Raw genomic sequence first — 15,005 nt, forward strand, 5'->3', positions numbered from 1 at the left:
AACAGACTTAACGTTATTCTAAAAATTTCATTCCCACACTTAAATCACAGGTAGAAAAAATGTTATCTCAGCGGCCACCATTCCTTTCCAAAAAGCATTCTTTAGGCTCCATTTACAATGTCATCTTTAGTGAATTTCCTTAAAGTTCTGTCCCCAGTTGTCTAACACTGGGGCTTGGGGAAGAGGGCAGGTGTCAGTCTGTGGGGGGGACCTTTCCTCTACTTAAGATTTATTTCTTTTGGTAAACATTTGAAAAAAAAAGCCAAGGTCACGTCAGTGTTTGAAGTTCACGTAATATGTGTGTCTTGGTTTGAAATCATGTAGCGAAGTGGAGCTCAGCTGGCCCTGCTTGATTGTCTCTCAGACAGAGATGGCGTCATCCAGCCCCTGGCTGCCGTCTGCGCCACAGAAGTGGGGCTGCCGCTCTCCCGCTCATCCCTTTGTCCTTGAGCAGAGAGCCGACCCACAGCCGACACTTCACCTCCATCTGTTTTATTTGGAATGTTGAAAACAAACTACAATTGAGTATTTTATTTGGGAGAGAAGGGAGGGGAGAATGACCATCACTCGGCATTGAATCAATGACTGAATCACGCCTAACGGAACTCACACTGGGGCTCATCTCCCCTTCAGATCTCTACTGAAAACCCAGAGAGCTGGGCTAAGTGCTGAAGGGAACACCCCACTGACAAGGAACATTTAGGTTCACAAGGAGCTTACAAGAGAATAGAGAAAACTTCCCAAGGAACGGTGGAAGAAGCAGAGCATGCTGGGTACTGAAATGAAAGTATCAAGAAAAAGCTGAGGCTCTAGAAAGGGGAAGATGACAGAACGATACAGAGGTAGAAACTGCAATGCGCCTGAAGACATCCATCTGACAACAGATGCACGACCTGGTTTCACACACAGAAATCTTTAACCGTTTTTACTTCTAATCTGTGGCTGTGGATATTCTGAGTTCGAGTATCAGCAAAGACTAGAAAAATGTTCTGGTAGGCTGCTAAGACTCCGTCCTTACCTGCCTTTGTAATTATTGACATCAAACATCTTCTTTGCTCGATAGTACACGAGTTTCCAGGGCCGGGCGATGCCTTTCCCTAAGGTCAGAAGAAAGGTGATCAGCGGCACACACATGGAGTGCAGCCACCACTGTAAGAGCAGCCCAGGACAGGAGAGGCCCTCTTGACAGCACTAACTGTCCTAGGCCCATGGGAAGGCCGGGGTTTCGGATGCCCTGTAGGAAGCTGTCTTGGGGAGCGGATGTTCAAAATCCCATTTCCCTGGAGATCGCTGAACCCTGGATGCTTCGTATGCAGAGGCGTCAGCTTCTGGCCTCCGAAATTCATGGCTTCCTAGGTGAAGCGGTTTTAACATGTTCCGATGAAGAGGAAGGGAGGCGAAGGTGGACACATGCCAACAGTTCTCATAAGATGGCAAAGCACCAGTCCCGACCAATAGGCTTTCCTTGCCTCCCACTGACACGGAACCAGCCTCCGCTGGGCTCACTGTGCCACTTCCCTTGTTACACCCCAGAGAACACCTAAGAAACTATCCTCTTTAAATTCAAGAGGCTTTGTCCCAGTCCCACCCTATACTGCTCCCTGGCCTTCTGACTGTGCAGGCATCACACCCAGGAGGAGGGTTCCAGCTCCAAAGCACAAATATGGCTACACCTGACACACTGAGGAGACCCTGGTGCGGGTAAGGATGTGCTTTGTGCAGCAAACACAAAAACTACAGTATGAAAAACAGAGAGAGAAACCAAAGCCATAATTACCACCCATAGGAAGGCTAGAAGTTGATCATCTAATTCTTCCTAAAATCTGTAAAGCTCTACATGTGGGAGGCATGAACACATTCCCAATCCCCGGAAACGCAGGCTGCCAGTGAGAATCCTGTTAGCCACAGCGGCAGTCAGCGCGCATCGGGCCAGGCGTTGCGCTAAATACTTACCACAGGTTTCCCGTTTCAAGGCGGAAGGCTGTGGCTGGTCAGAGTGAACAGCTCTCCACTTACCAATGTGCAGCCTAAACGCGTATTTTCTTTTTAAGTCGGTGATCGCAGCTTTCTCCTCGGGGTATCTGTCTGTGTACAACAGCTTGTCTGCACTCTCAATGCCTGTCAGGGACAGAAATTCTTGCACGTTTTTCTCTAATTGCTTATTTTCCTTTGCAGAAAACTTGCCAAACCGAATGGCGACACCTAAAATTCGGGACAGAAGAAAATGCATCATCAATAATAAATAAAAGCAAACCTGCCCCTTGCTCCTCAGCCATGCAACCCACGGGCTGCCGGTTCCTTCCTGCCGGGGAGCGGCCCTAGCCTGGCGCCTGACGTTCGCTCTCCTAGGCCCCGCTGTGGAACCAGGCTTTTCTCCGGCGTTCAGCGCAAGCCGCACTCGTCTCCCAAAGTCTTCCCTGGTCATCCAAAGTGACCTGATCTGATTCGTCACTCTCTTTTTTAAGTTATATTTTTGTATTAAAAAGTTAACATACATTCATTAAAAATTTAAACTGTTATGGGAATTAAATTTAAAAGGAGCCCCCCCTTAACTCTCCTCTGCCATGCGACTCCTCTAAGTAGTACTGTGAGTTGGTTGGCATGAACCTGAATACTTACATATATTCTCTACGCATATATATTCGGGGAGGAGTGACAACGTCATTGCACTTGACATCTATTTCTCTTCATAACTCAAAGCAGTCAAGTTTCATTATGTATTTACTGTGTTATATAGTCTGTTTTTCTATGCTTAGACTTATTTTTAAAATATCTCTTATACAAGACATACTCATAAAAATGTCAACGCAGAATATGCAAATAAAATGGGATTGCACTATAGACACTGCTCTACAAATTATGTGTTTCTCTCTTAATTTCTCTATTTCTTTTTTCTTTTCTTTTTTTTTAAGGAGGGTGCAGCTCACAGTGGCCCACACGGGGATTGAACTGGTAACCTTGGTGTAATCAGCACCACGCTCTAACCAACTGAGCCAACCGGCCACCCCTAATTTCTCTGTTTCTTGAAGCTCCTCTCTTCAACATGATTAATTCCATAAGGCTAAAGCCCCTCTTTTTATTTCTCTCAATGACCAGTGGGCCTCGCACAGCAGGCACTGGGTAAAATATCGCTCATTTGTATTATAGAATGCAGCCCACCATTTGTAGTGTATTCTTAAATCAATAAGATTTCTGGGAGATTTTTATAACACGGTGACATCAAGGAGACCAAGTTGGGTCTCGCTTGAAACCACACCCACTCAACCAGCTCACCCTCAAATTAATATCTCGAGAAAAGAAACTACACCTCATTGAAGTTAATGATGTTACAGTGTTTTGATTTTATTTTACTTCTGTATCCTTCCCAGTGCTGCAGCTGATCAACCCCCTCCCCCTCCCTGGCTTCCAGGATTCATCTGCTAGTCTGTGGATCTCTGTTCCTGCAGCCCCATCCTCCTTGCCTCCGTTGCCAAAAGTTGGGCAAAGAAAGGAAAACCAGCCCGCTTCATGTGGCTAATTTTACAGCTCAGGCAACAATTCTGGAAGGAGATAAAGCTGAAAGTAGCTAAAGGATGCTGCCGGTGAATCTATAAATCTGAATCATTCATAGAAGAAAGTCAGGGCTAGTTATGCATACGGAAAAGCTCAACAAACATCCAAGCTCCACAGCTCACCCTGTGCTTTAAATTCTTTGAAACGTCCCAAGTCATCGCGGTACATTCGCTTAATCGTCGTGGCAGCCCTTTCCTTGATGCCAGGAATGAACTCTTGCAGCTGCCTCACGGCGGAGTCCAAATCCACGTCTGGGTCATCTGACTCTCTCGAATCTTCTGATAAATACTTCGTTCCAGACTCTTTAGCCGATTCCAAATTGCTTTCTTCATTTGCAGGTTCTAAGCTAAGGGGGGAAAGTGGATTAACATTAACATGTCACTTAGACTAGACCTGATTCAGTCTGGGATGTCTGCTCGCTTTAATGTAACTGAGCCAATGTGGACAGATGGCAGAGGCTGCCCGGAAGGGAGGCAACCGGCCCTAAGCCCTGTTTCCACCACGTGTTCTCCTATATTATTATTTCTCAATTGTGTTTTGTTTTAGGTACTGACTTTCTAATAAACCGAGCCCTCTTCTATGCCCATGGACACTCAAGACATCTCTCCCCCACCCTTCCAATGAGTTGTTTTATAATAATGGTTACTAATTAGTTAAATCAATCTTCTGGGTTCCCATGGTTACAGTTGTTTTTGCTGTAATTAGCAATGGCCACACGTTCCCTTTGCTCAGCTTTCTATGTACCTATCACCACTTCACCCCCAAACTCTCTGCCAGCTGTCCACATCTGCTCTTAGTATGTCCGACCGTATCAGCTAATCACTCACCACTCAGACAGGAAACTGAAAAAACCCCCAAAGCTGTGCATTTGTCTAAGCAAAGGGTTAACAGGTTTCAGAGGCCCACAGTCCAACATAAGTTAAGAACCACTGTCCTAGAACATTCCTACCTCATTATCAGTGTTCTGAAGCTGTCCCAGATAAGATGGCACAGAGGGTGACGTGAGGAGGGCCACAACCATTATCAATACCACCCGAAGCGGGGCCCTCTCTCATTTAACTTCTATGTGCAATTATTGTAAGCCAGGACAACCTAACAAATGTAAGACAGCCATTGAGTAAAAATGGGGGGAAAATCTGTCCCAAGTCCCAAGATCTGAAAGTGGTTACAAAAAATTCCTTCATTTATTCACCAGACAGTATACTTAAACAACAATTATATAAATAATATCTAAATTTCTTTTCTTCATGAGAACCCTAGATTTTTTCCTGCTCTGTACATTCTGTCTACTCCTTCCTTCTATCTATATGCATACAGACAAACAAAGGTAATTTGGGGGTCTTTAAATGCCTTTTAAACGTATTCATAGAAATCAGGGCTAGAGCAGTTCTTAGTGAAAATCTCAAGTGCCTGTGTTACACATGAAGAAAGGAAGCAAGTCGCTTGGTTAAATGTGCACATCGTCCTGTACATTTCGTGGTCTCTCTGTATGATTTCCGCCACTCGCTATGGACGTACTGAACAGAGGGGTCCCCGGCAGAAATCACACAAAAGGCGGGCACCCTCAGAAGGCACAATACCCCCGTTACCTCGGCACCTCGTCCGAACACTCCTGGCCTTTCTCCTCTGGAGGCCTGGGTTCCGCACTTTCTTCAATCAAGGTACCACTCCCTTCAAAGGAGCCGAGGGGCGGGTCCCCGAAGCCTGAGTTGAGCGCTGACAGGTCAGCATCAGTCACTGGGGCACTTTCAGCAGAAGACTTTCGCCTCCTTTTCTTAGCCCTTTTCTTTGCTCTGCCGGCTTCCTTCCTGCCTCCTATAGTCCCCGATTCACCAACCACATGGGATCCATCCAAGTTCATGCTCTCAAGACTCTCGGGCACCGCCAATGCCTCACGCTCCTGGTCACTTGAGAATTTCCTCTTTTTTTTCTTAGACTTCTTTTTATGAGCAGAGCCTGGCGACCACGTGACTTCGCCTCCCAGGCCCTCAGGAAGCAAGGCTTCCGGCGGGTGGGACTCCGGCTGGGGCAGGGCGATGTGTGCACTCGGGCCTCCCTGCCCAGGATCCCAGGATGCCGCGGCCGCTTCTGCTTCCAGCCGACGCTTCTTTTTCTTCTTCTTCTTTTTCTCCCTGACGTTATTATGCAGTTCTTCTGACTCAGTTTTACGTCGTTTAGCAACTGAACACACTGCGTCTGCTTCGGGCTCTTTGGCTGACTTTTGTTCCTTGCTCATATCAACATAAACAACGTCGACATCCTTTCTAAAATTCTTCGGCATGTTCTCAATGTTTTCTTTGTCCACCACAACGTACACAACACCTGTTTCATCCTCTGCCCCCAAGGCACTATTTCTTCTCTTTTTACTCTTTCTGGCTGTAGAAGTGGCCTTTTCTGTCTCATCACAGATTTCTGATTGCTCCCGAGAAGAAACGAGATCCCGGAAATCCTTTCTTTTTTTCTTACCCTTCCTTTTGTCAGGCTGTTCGCTAGCCAAGGGGGAGTCGCCGAAACTTCCATGGGAATGCCGCCGATGTTTCTCCTTATATGCAGGATCCTTTCTCTTTTTCTTTTTCTTGTGAAAAACGGGCGTGTGGATTTCCAGTCTGCTCACTTCTCCTTCCATGTTATTCCTACAGGGAAACTTGACAAGAACGGTTTATTTGTGCAAAGCATTAAACATTAGCCTCAGAAGAAAAAAATCACAGAAAAATGAATAGTGTGGCACATGACAAGCCTGCAGTCATGACTATAAACTTTATGCTGTTCTAAAGGCACAGGGGCCACCAGACTCTGTCTGGTCCCACTGCCTTCACGATACAGAAAATAAGTCAACAGACAACAGTGCCCAGCACGCTCAGGCCCTGCTGCCCTCACAGCTTCATCTTTTATCTCCTTTCCCACTCTGTGCTCCAGCCACACAGGCTGTTCTGGGTTCCCCAAACACGCCACGACCCTGTCCCTGGCCCAGGGTCTCCCAGCACACCCCCTCCTCTCTCTGGGACGCTCTCTGCTGCCTTCCCACTCTCCTGGTCTCCTTTCATCCTTCAGAGCTTGGCTTGAATATCACTTCTTCAAGAAGGTTTTCCCTGGTTAAAGGGATGTACCTATTATGGTACCATGTTTACAAAGATTGAAACACACAAATAATTTTATGTCTCTTTTCTGAATGAATACATACGAGGTCTGACAGTTAAGTTTGCGGACTTGCCACGGTGTGCTTATAGTGGCAGCACTGTACAAACAGCTCAGTAAGGTTTCATAACCTTGGTGTATCAGTGTCTCACAGCTGTGTTTGCGTCAATGTGTGGCGGTGTCTTGTTGAGTGGTGGTCATTATTGTTGCGTGTTTTTGTGTGCTGTAGCGAGAATGTCTGAGCTTGAATGAGAGCAACGAACAAACATTAAATTTCTTTTTAAACTTGGCAAGAGTGGAAGTGAAATCAGGGACATGTTAGTCCAAGTTTATGGGGATAATGCCTTGAAGAAAACAGCAGCGTACAAATGGATTAAATGTTTTTCTGAGGGGAGAGAATGCGCCACTAATGAAGAGAGGTCAGGGCGGCCAGTAACAAGCAGAACTGATGAAAATGTTGCAAAAATTCATCAAATTGTGCGTCAAAATCACCGACTAGCTGTGAGGAGCACAGCAGGCCAAGTAAACATCAATAGAGAAACAAGAAAATCTTAACTGAAAATCTGGGCATGAGAAAGGCGTGTGCAAAAATGGTCCCAAAGGAGCTCCTGCATCACGACAACGCACCAGCTCACACGACACTGTCTGCGAGGGAGTTTTTAGCCAGGAAACAAATAACTGGATTGGAACACCCTCCCCACTCACCTGATCTGGCCCCCAATGACTTCTTTCTTTACCCGAAGTTAAAGGAAATACTGAAAGGAAGACGTTTTGATGACATTCAGGACATCAAAGGTAACATGACGACAGCTCTGATGGCCATTCCAGAAAAAGAATTCCAAAATTGCTTTGAAGGGTGGATTAGGCACTGGCGTCAGTGTATAGCTTCCCAAGGGCAGTACTGCAAAGGTGACTGTAGTGATATTCAGCAACGAGGTATGCAGCACTTTTTCTAGGATGAGTTCGCGAACGTAATTGTCAGACCTCGTATATGATGGTACCATGTATACTAAGTTTAAAACACACAGCAATTTTATGTCTCTTTTCTGAATGAATACATATGTAATAAAATGAACCAGTTTCTCTTCTATCTGCAATATTTTCTTTCTTTTTCTTTTTTTTTTAGCTGAGCCATCCTGCCACCTGTTGGCAGCTCAGCTCGGGCTGGGACTCGAACAGCTGTTGCTCAGAGCACACACTCTTGAGCGAGCTCTTAACCAACTGAGCCACCCGGCCAGCCCCAGTATTTTCTTTCTTAACTGGGGTAATGAGGACAGGGGTGTTTGTTATATTTTTATCTAGTTATTTAAATGCCCAAAATAAAAAGCCTGGGGCAGAAGAAGAGTATAGATAGCTTCCCTTCGTGTTTAAAAACAAGCAATTGAAGGACATCAATGTATACGTATTTACAAAAAAAAATAATTTTTTTTCCTGACCCCTTGGGCTTGGCCCATTTCCCAAATGATATATTCACAGCAACCTGTACTTCTCTTTTGTAGCATTTAGCCCAACTGCAGTTTAAAAAAGTTATTTACTTAGTCATCTAATGTCTGTCTCTGCTAAAAAAGGAAGCTCTAAGAAGCAAGGTGTCTTGTCTGTATTTCCACCATCTAGAAGCCACGTCCAGAACTGTATCATTACAGTGCAGGGCCCATCACGGTCTTAGCAGTGGGGACACCAAGTATCCACTGACCTCACCTCTTTGAGAAAGACGCTGAATGTGCCTCGTTGCTGTCCAACAAAGAGTCAAAATTCCGCAATAAGTTGGGATAAAGCTTAACAAGGCTCTGAGGTCAATACTCATATACTGCACGTGCACCGTGGAGCGGAAGTTCGGTAACAGAAATGCACTTTACGTAAGAGATGGTGGAAAGTGTAATTTTACAAACACGTCTTACAGCTCTTCTTGCTCCGTATTGCTTCTGGGCTTCAATATTTAGGGTTTTATTTCTGTGAATGACTAGGTAATACATTCACATGGTTCAAACATCAAAACAATCTATTCTCATTTCCCTTCCTTTCTTACACAGAAGATAGCATCCATATACTCTGATCCACATTTTGCTATTTTTCACTTAACAGTGGATCCTGGAGATCTCTCTGTATCAGTGGTCTTTCAAGTTTGAATGGTAAGCACATTTTCTACAGAAGGCACCCAATGTCTCCTGGGTAGTACAGCATCTGTAAGAGTTGTGTGGCTGGAGCGAGGGGGATATGAACAAACATGCAAACTTATACGTATACGCCAAATCCCCCAGCCTCATGGTCTCACCGTCAATGGAGGCACCTAGAGCTTTGGTTGAGCGCTTCTGCCCTGATGTCACCCAGAGATGCACAGAAACCCATCAATGACCTCTCTGAGGTCTCAGCTACAGGAAGGGTGGTTGAGTCCTGCAAGCTGGCCCCCTATTCAGAGAGTCTAGCAAACTTTATCTGTCTTAGACACTCCTGCAGCCCTGGCATCTAGCATAGTGCCTGGCTCATAGGAGGAGCCCAATAAAGAATTTTTTTTTTTTTTAGCTGAGCCATCCTGCCACCTGTTGGCAGCTCAGCGGCAGCTCAGTTCGGGCCGTGAATCGAATGAGGTACCCTGTTGCTCAGAGCTCGCACTCTTGAGCAAGCTCAACCAACTGAACCACTCGGCTGGCCCTTCCAGTAAATAATTTTTTAAGAATCAATTAATGGGGCCGGCTGAGTGGCATGTTAGTTAAGAGTTGGCTTGGGACGCCAGTTCTGAGCAGCAGGGCCCCAGTTGAGATCACAGTGACGGTGACAGGCCAGTGACGCTGCGTCCTCTACAGCTAAGACGGTGAACAACAGCTCGACCTGGAGCTGGGCTGCCATGAGGCGCCCGCGCCAGCCCAGGCTGCAGTGAGGCTGCTGTGGGCTGCCGTGAGCTACGGTGAGTGGCTGGCAGCCCGAGTGAGCTGCCATGAGCCACCGTGAGCTGCTATCCAATGGCTGGTGAGCGACTGCCTCTCCCGGGAAGAGCGCAATGATAATACCAATATGGGCCAGTGAAGTGATGTCCTCCACAACCAGACTGAGGAACAAAAGAACAGCAACTTGTCTGTCCCCATCCCCCAATTACCCAATAAAAATCTTAAAAAAAAAAAAAGAATGAATTAATGCCTTCTCTTTGGCTGCCCTTGAATTGCTAAGGAAGGACAGAGAAAAAACTCACCACTGGGCACCACTCTAAACACCTGGTTGCTAACTATAACTGGGACCTGAACACTGCGGGGCAATCGGTCGATGCCCCTCCAGATCTGAGCTGTCCAACACAGAAGCCACCGGCCACACAAGGTAGCTGAGCACTGGAAATGTGGTGAGGCCAAACTGTGCTCCAACTGTAAAACACACGTTAGATTTTAAAGACTTAGAACAATGAGAGTAAAACATCTCACTCCTAATTTCTGCATATTGCTTTCATATTGAAATAATAGCTTGAATAGTGTTAAGTAAAATACATTCCCAATTCCCCCTTTTCCTTTTTTTTTTTTTTTAATTGTGGCTACTAGCAATTACTACATTACATACATGGCTTGCGTTCTATTTTTTTGGACAGCACTGCTTCACTCACCCACTCTTGAAATTATTCCAAATCTCACCTCTCAACAAACTTCTAATTCCATTCTTCTTTCTCAGTGCAGCAAACTAACCTGCCTATGACCTCATACTCACACACATTAGACAAGAACTATGTTACCCTCCAAATCTAGCATGCCTGCCTGCATCTGCCCCCTTCTCTCTTTCCCTCCTGCTGCAACAACGGAAGTGTCCCTTCTGTCAAGGGCCATTTACTGCATGTGTGTGCTCGATCTCACCTCTTCCTGACTTCTCAGAGATGTCAGGATCTATCAGGTAACCCAAGATTCTCCTGTATCTTCAGCCTCTCCCATCTGCACTGGTTCCCTTCTAGCAACATTCCAACGATCTTTAGACTCATTTAACTTAAACAAAACAAAAACAAAGATGCAACCCTCCTCTAACCCTGAAGTCATATCCAGCTATTCTCTTTCCTCCACGTCACAGCAAAATTTCTTTTTTTTTTTTAAGATTTTTATTGGGGAATTGGGGAAAGGGAAATAGACAAGTTGCTGTCCTTTTGTTCTTCAGTCTAGTTGTGGAGGATGTCGCTTCACTGGCCCAAGTTGGCACCATCATTGCACTCTTCCTGGGTGAGGCAGATCAGTCGCCGGCTTCTGGACGGCTGCTCACGGCAGCTGCTGGTGGCTCACGCTGGCTGCTGGCTACACACGGTAGCCCATGGCAACCCACTGCCACAGGGGCTGCAGCCTACGCCATTGCTGGCGACTCCCGGCAGCCCAGCTCCAGGTTGAGCTGTTGTTCAGCATCTTAGCTGTGGAGGGCAGTGTCACTGGCCCTCATATGTGGGATCCGAACCGGGGCCCTCTGGCGTCACAAGCCAGCTCTTAACCAACCCACCACTCGGCTGGCCCACACACCAAAATTTCTTGAGAGAAATTGCTCTCTCCATTTCCTCACCTTCCACCCACTTCCCACTTCTTTGTAGCTTCTACCCCCATTACTCCCAAGAATGCTCCAAACCACTAAATTAAAAACACAATTTCCTGGCCCATTTTTCAGGACCTCTTAATAACAATGAACAGAAACGATTCCTTTAAATAGTCTTCTACCTTACAAAGAAACAAAGCTTCTTTCTTTTTTTGTAAATACCTCTTCTGCTTCTCCTTCTGGTTTCTTGAACTCAGCACAGCCTTTTAAATATACAGTCACGTTCTGTTATAAACTTTTTATGGCTTCCCTGTTTTTCTTCAGATGAAGTCCCAAAATTCTGCAGACCTACCACGCCCTCCGTGATCTAGTGTGTTCCACGCCTACTTCTCCAGCTGTCATTTCTCTCTGGGTTTCAGACAACCTGCCTTGTTTCTGTTCCTAGAATACACCATGTTCCTTTTCATTCTCAGGGACTTTGCAAAAGCTGCTTATTCTCCCAGGAATGCTGTTCCTCCGCGTTACCTTTCTGCGCTGTAACTGGTCTAAGTTTGAAAGTCACTTCAAGAAGGCCTCGCTAATCGCTTACCTGGGTCCCCGGTATGCAGCGCACAATTCAGCTGCGTCCCTACTGCACGTGGCTCAGACGTGACACGATCGGCCTCCTAAGGGCTGGGATCTTGTCTGTCTGGCTCCCAAAGAGTTCCCAGTGCTCGATGCATATGGAACGAATGGATATGCATTTATCTCCACTTATCCGAACCGACCACTTCCCGCCCTGCAGCAGGGATGTGCCCGAGCCTGGTCCCGGATTCTCTCACCACCTTTGGGGCACGACCGAGACCCTGCTCTGCTCTGGGGTGGGCGTTCCGGGGCTGAGAAGGGAGGAACTAATCAGAGGTCCGACGCTCGACCCTCTGGTGCCCAAAGACCCACGCAGAGGGGCCTGGAGCGGCCGCGGGGAAAACAGGCGCCACCCCCAACGCCGCAGACATCAGGCCAAAGGCGGGTCTCCCAGAGGATGAAGACGACGACCACCCACCGCCGTATTTATACACGCGCGTCTTAAAAAAAACAAAAACCGGAACAACAAAAACGCGCTTTCTACTTACCCTCCGAAAGCGCCCCCACCTTTCTTCCAACCCGGAAGTGCAGCCGCTGTGGAAGCGGAAGTAGTCGTGCGTGGCTTCCGGTCCACCCTCGGCATCCCGCTGCCATAGTAACAGGCCGGCCGCTCAGACTGTGACACCTATATACAATAGTTGCCTGCCCATTTTGTTCATGGAGTGGTTGGGAATGGAGTAGGGTAGAGCGTGATCCTAAAACTAAGAAAGTGAGACAGAATTCTTCCACTGATTTGCTAGCTCATGCATGTATTCTTTTCAACAAATTTTTGCTGCGTTCCATCTGTGGTACTGGAACAAACAAGATGGTGCTGCCCCTAACCCAAGGGAGACAGATAACAAACAAATCAACCGAGATAATTTCAGCTTATCCTATAAGGAAAATAAAACAGGGCGATGTGATGGAGAGTGACTGGGGACAGTGAGTGCTACTATAGATGGAAGGGAAGCCTCTTTGAGGAGTAACTTTGGAGCTGAGTTCTAAATGAAAGGGTGAGCAGTAATCTAGATGGAAGACTGTTCCAGGCTGGAAACAAATACAAAGACCCTGCATTTAGTTGCTGGAGGAATTGAAAGGAGGCCAAGGCAGCTGGAGCACATGAACCAAGGGAGAGTGGTGGGAGATAGAGTCAGAGGTGGGTAGGGGTGAGCTGGTGCAGGGCCTGACACATAACAAGCTTAGATGAGGCAGAAGGAGCCTTGGAGATCTATTCCAAACCTCCCATTTCAACTGAGTCCTGACGAAACTTAACTTATGATGAAAAGTAAAGCTTTAACCAAGCCACCAAGTCAGGGCCAGTATACACACCACTCAAACTTTTAGCCTTACTGCACAGTGACCAGAACCATTAAGCAGGCACCTCGTTTTCTCAACTCTGTGTATAGGTATCTTTATTAGGCATTATCAGCCTTGCCTGTGGGTCAGAAAACTAGGGCTTAATGTAACGTGTCCAAGGGGACGTATGTGGCCCAGCCAGGATTCACACCTGAGCTCTCCCCACTATCCTGCCCCTCACTGTACCATCTGACTTTCTCTGTGCGAGCTGCCAAGTGGCTTTGATTAAAAAGTGCACAACCTGCATGTGGAGTGCTGACTGCAAGCTGACATGGTCCTTGCAGTCTGGGATCTCAGCCAAAAGCTGACCCCATTCTCCTCTCCCCGTTGCTCGTGGTCTGCTTTGAGCAGACTAGCTCCTTCCTTCTGACCTGTATTTAGAGACCAGCTCCTTGGGTGAACTTGCCTGCTTCTGCAATTGGTACCTACAAGTCTAACTGTACAGAACTAGAAAAGCATGCTGCACCAGATAGCTATTCTCCTGTTCCTCTTTTAATTTCCTGAAACAACATCCTGGCTGTAGCTGTATAAAATAAAGTGTATCTGATTATTCGGGGCTCTTGCAAGCCATCAGCTTGCAGGGACCTCCCGATCCCACCTTTGGCTCAAGTTTTGTTCTTTCTCATTCCCCACTGTCCTCCCTTGGGTCGCCAGCAGGCAACACCTGCCTTTCTGCAAAAGTCTGGAAGTGAAGCAGGCGGGAGAAGCCATAGCCACGTCATACACGCACACGTCAACCACCAAGGGCTGCTTCAGGTCTTGGGTGAGCAGTTGGAAGCCTGTTTGGTTTGCTCTGGAAATGGTGGTGTTAGTGTTGTCAGCTGTTGGCATGTAAGGCCTTGAAGTGCCGGTCTGTCCTCGGTGCAGCTTGCTCTGTGGTGAAGCCCCTTACCCTGGGCCATGTGGATATTTGCACATTTAATGAAAATTATGATGGTGGTTGAATGAACCCACGAAAGGTTCATTCAACTATAAGGCAGGCTAGAGATCATGCAGGCTAGTGGTTCTAAAAACACTGCATCAATTACCTGGGAAGCTTTTTAGAAGTGCAGATTCCCAACTTTGCATATGGACTGCATATCGGGCACTATTATTGTATCACATTAAAATCTATGGGCATGATAATGATATTGTGGTTATGTATGAAATGTCCTGGGTTTTGGCAGATTCATGCTGAAGTGTTTGGGGTCCAATATGATACTGTCTGCACATATTTTCAAAATGGTTCAGCAATGTGTGTGTCACACAGAGTGGGAGAGTAAACGTGGCACCTACTAAGGACTGGTGAATCCAGGTGAAATCTATATGCGTTTTCATTGTACTCTCAACTTTTCTGTAGCTTTGAACTTTTTCGAAATAAAAAAAATCTGAAGGGAGGGCAGAGATATTTAATAATTCACATTTCCAGATATTCTGATTCAGTGAAACTGTGCTTTTCAACTTCTCTTCATTCTGTGGCACAAAGTTGAGTACCACTGATCTTTTTGTTTTTTAAAGATTTTATTGGAGAATTAGAGAAGGGGAACAGTGTTGGGGAATTGGGGAAGGGGAACAGCCAAGTTGTTGTCCTTCAATCTTAGCTGTGGAGGGCGCAGCTGGCTCAGCTCTAAGTCCAGTCGTGGTGCTCAGCTCAAGGTGCTGGGTTCAATTAGTTGCTGGTGGGCATAGTTCACCATCTCCAATAGACAAACTTGTTGTTAGGAACACGTGCTCTCACTAGCTGAGCCATCCTGCCACCTGTTAGCAGCTCAGCGGCTGCTCACCCCGGGCACAGCTTACTGGTCCATGTGGGAATTGAACCGGCGACCCGGTCACTCAGAGCTCTCTTGAGCAAGCTCTTAACCAACTGAGCCACTAAGCCAGCCCCCACTGATCTTTTT

General features: G+C 46.7%; 1 protein-coding gene across 3 annotated transcripts in view; it reads right to left on the bottom strand.

Annotated features, from left to right (window-relative positions):
• The window catches only part of TTF1 (transcription termination factor 1), a 17,365-nt gene extending 5,050 nt beyond the window's left edge, over nt 1-12,315 (bottom strand). The window contains exons 1-5 of one of the 3 annotated variants that reach the window (XM_019639035.1): nt 12,279-12,315; nt 5,142-6,196; nt 3,675-3,898; nt 2,017-2,202; nt 1,019-1,097 (exon numbers count right to left, since the gene is read on the bottom strand). In XM_019639035.1, the coding sequence (XP_019494580.1) occupies nt 1,019-1,097; nt 2,017-2,202; nt 3,675-3,898; nt 5,142-6,178 (1,526 nt within the window). In that variant the 5' untranslated portion in view covers nt 6,179-6,196; nt 12,279-12,315. The other 2 variants (XM_019639052.1, XM_019639046.1) reach the window with 2 other exon arrangements.
• Nucleotides 12,316-15,005: the final 2,690 nt, after the last annotated feature.

This window comes from Hipposideros armiger, unplaced genomic scaffold, assembly GCF_001890085.2.
Source record: "Hipposideros armiger isolate ML-2016 unplaced genomic scaffold, ASM189008v1 scaffold_3, whole genome shotgun sequence".
NCBI classification, from domain to species: Eukaryota; Metazoa; Chordata; class Mammalia; order Chiroptera; family Hipposideridae; genus Hipposideros; species Hipposideros armiger.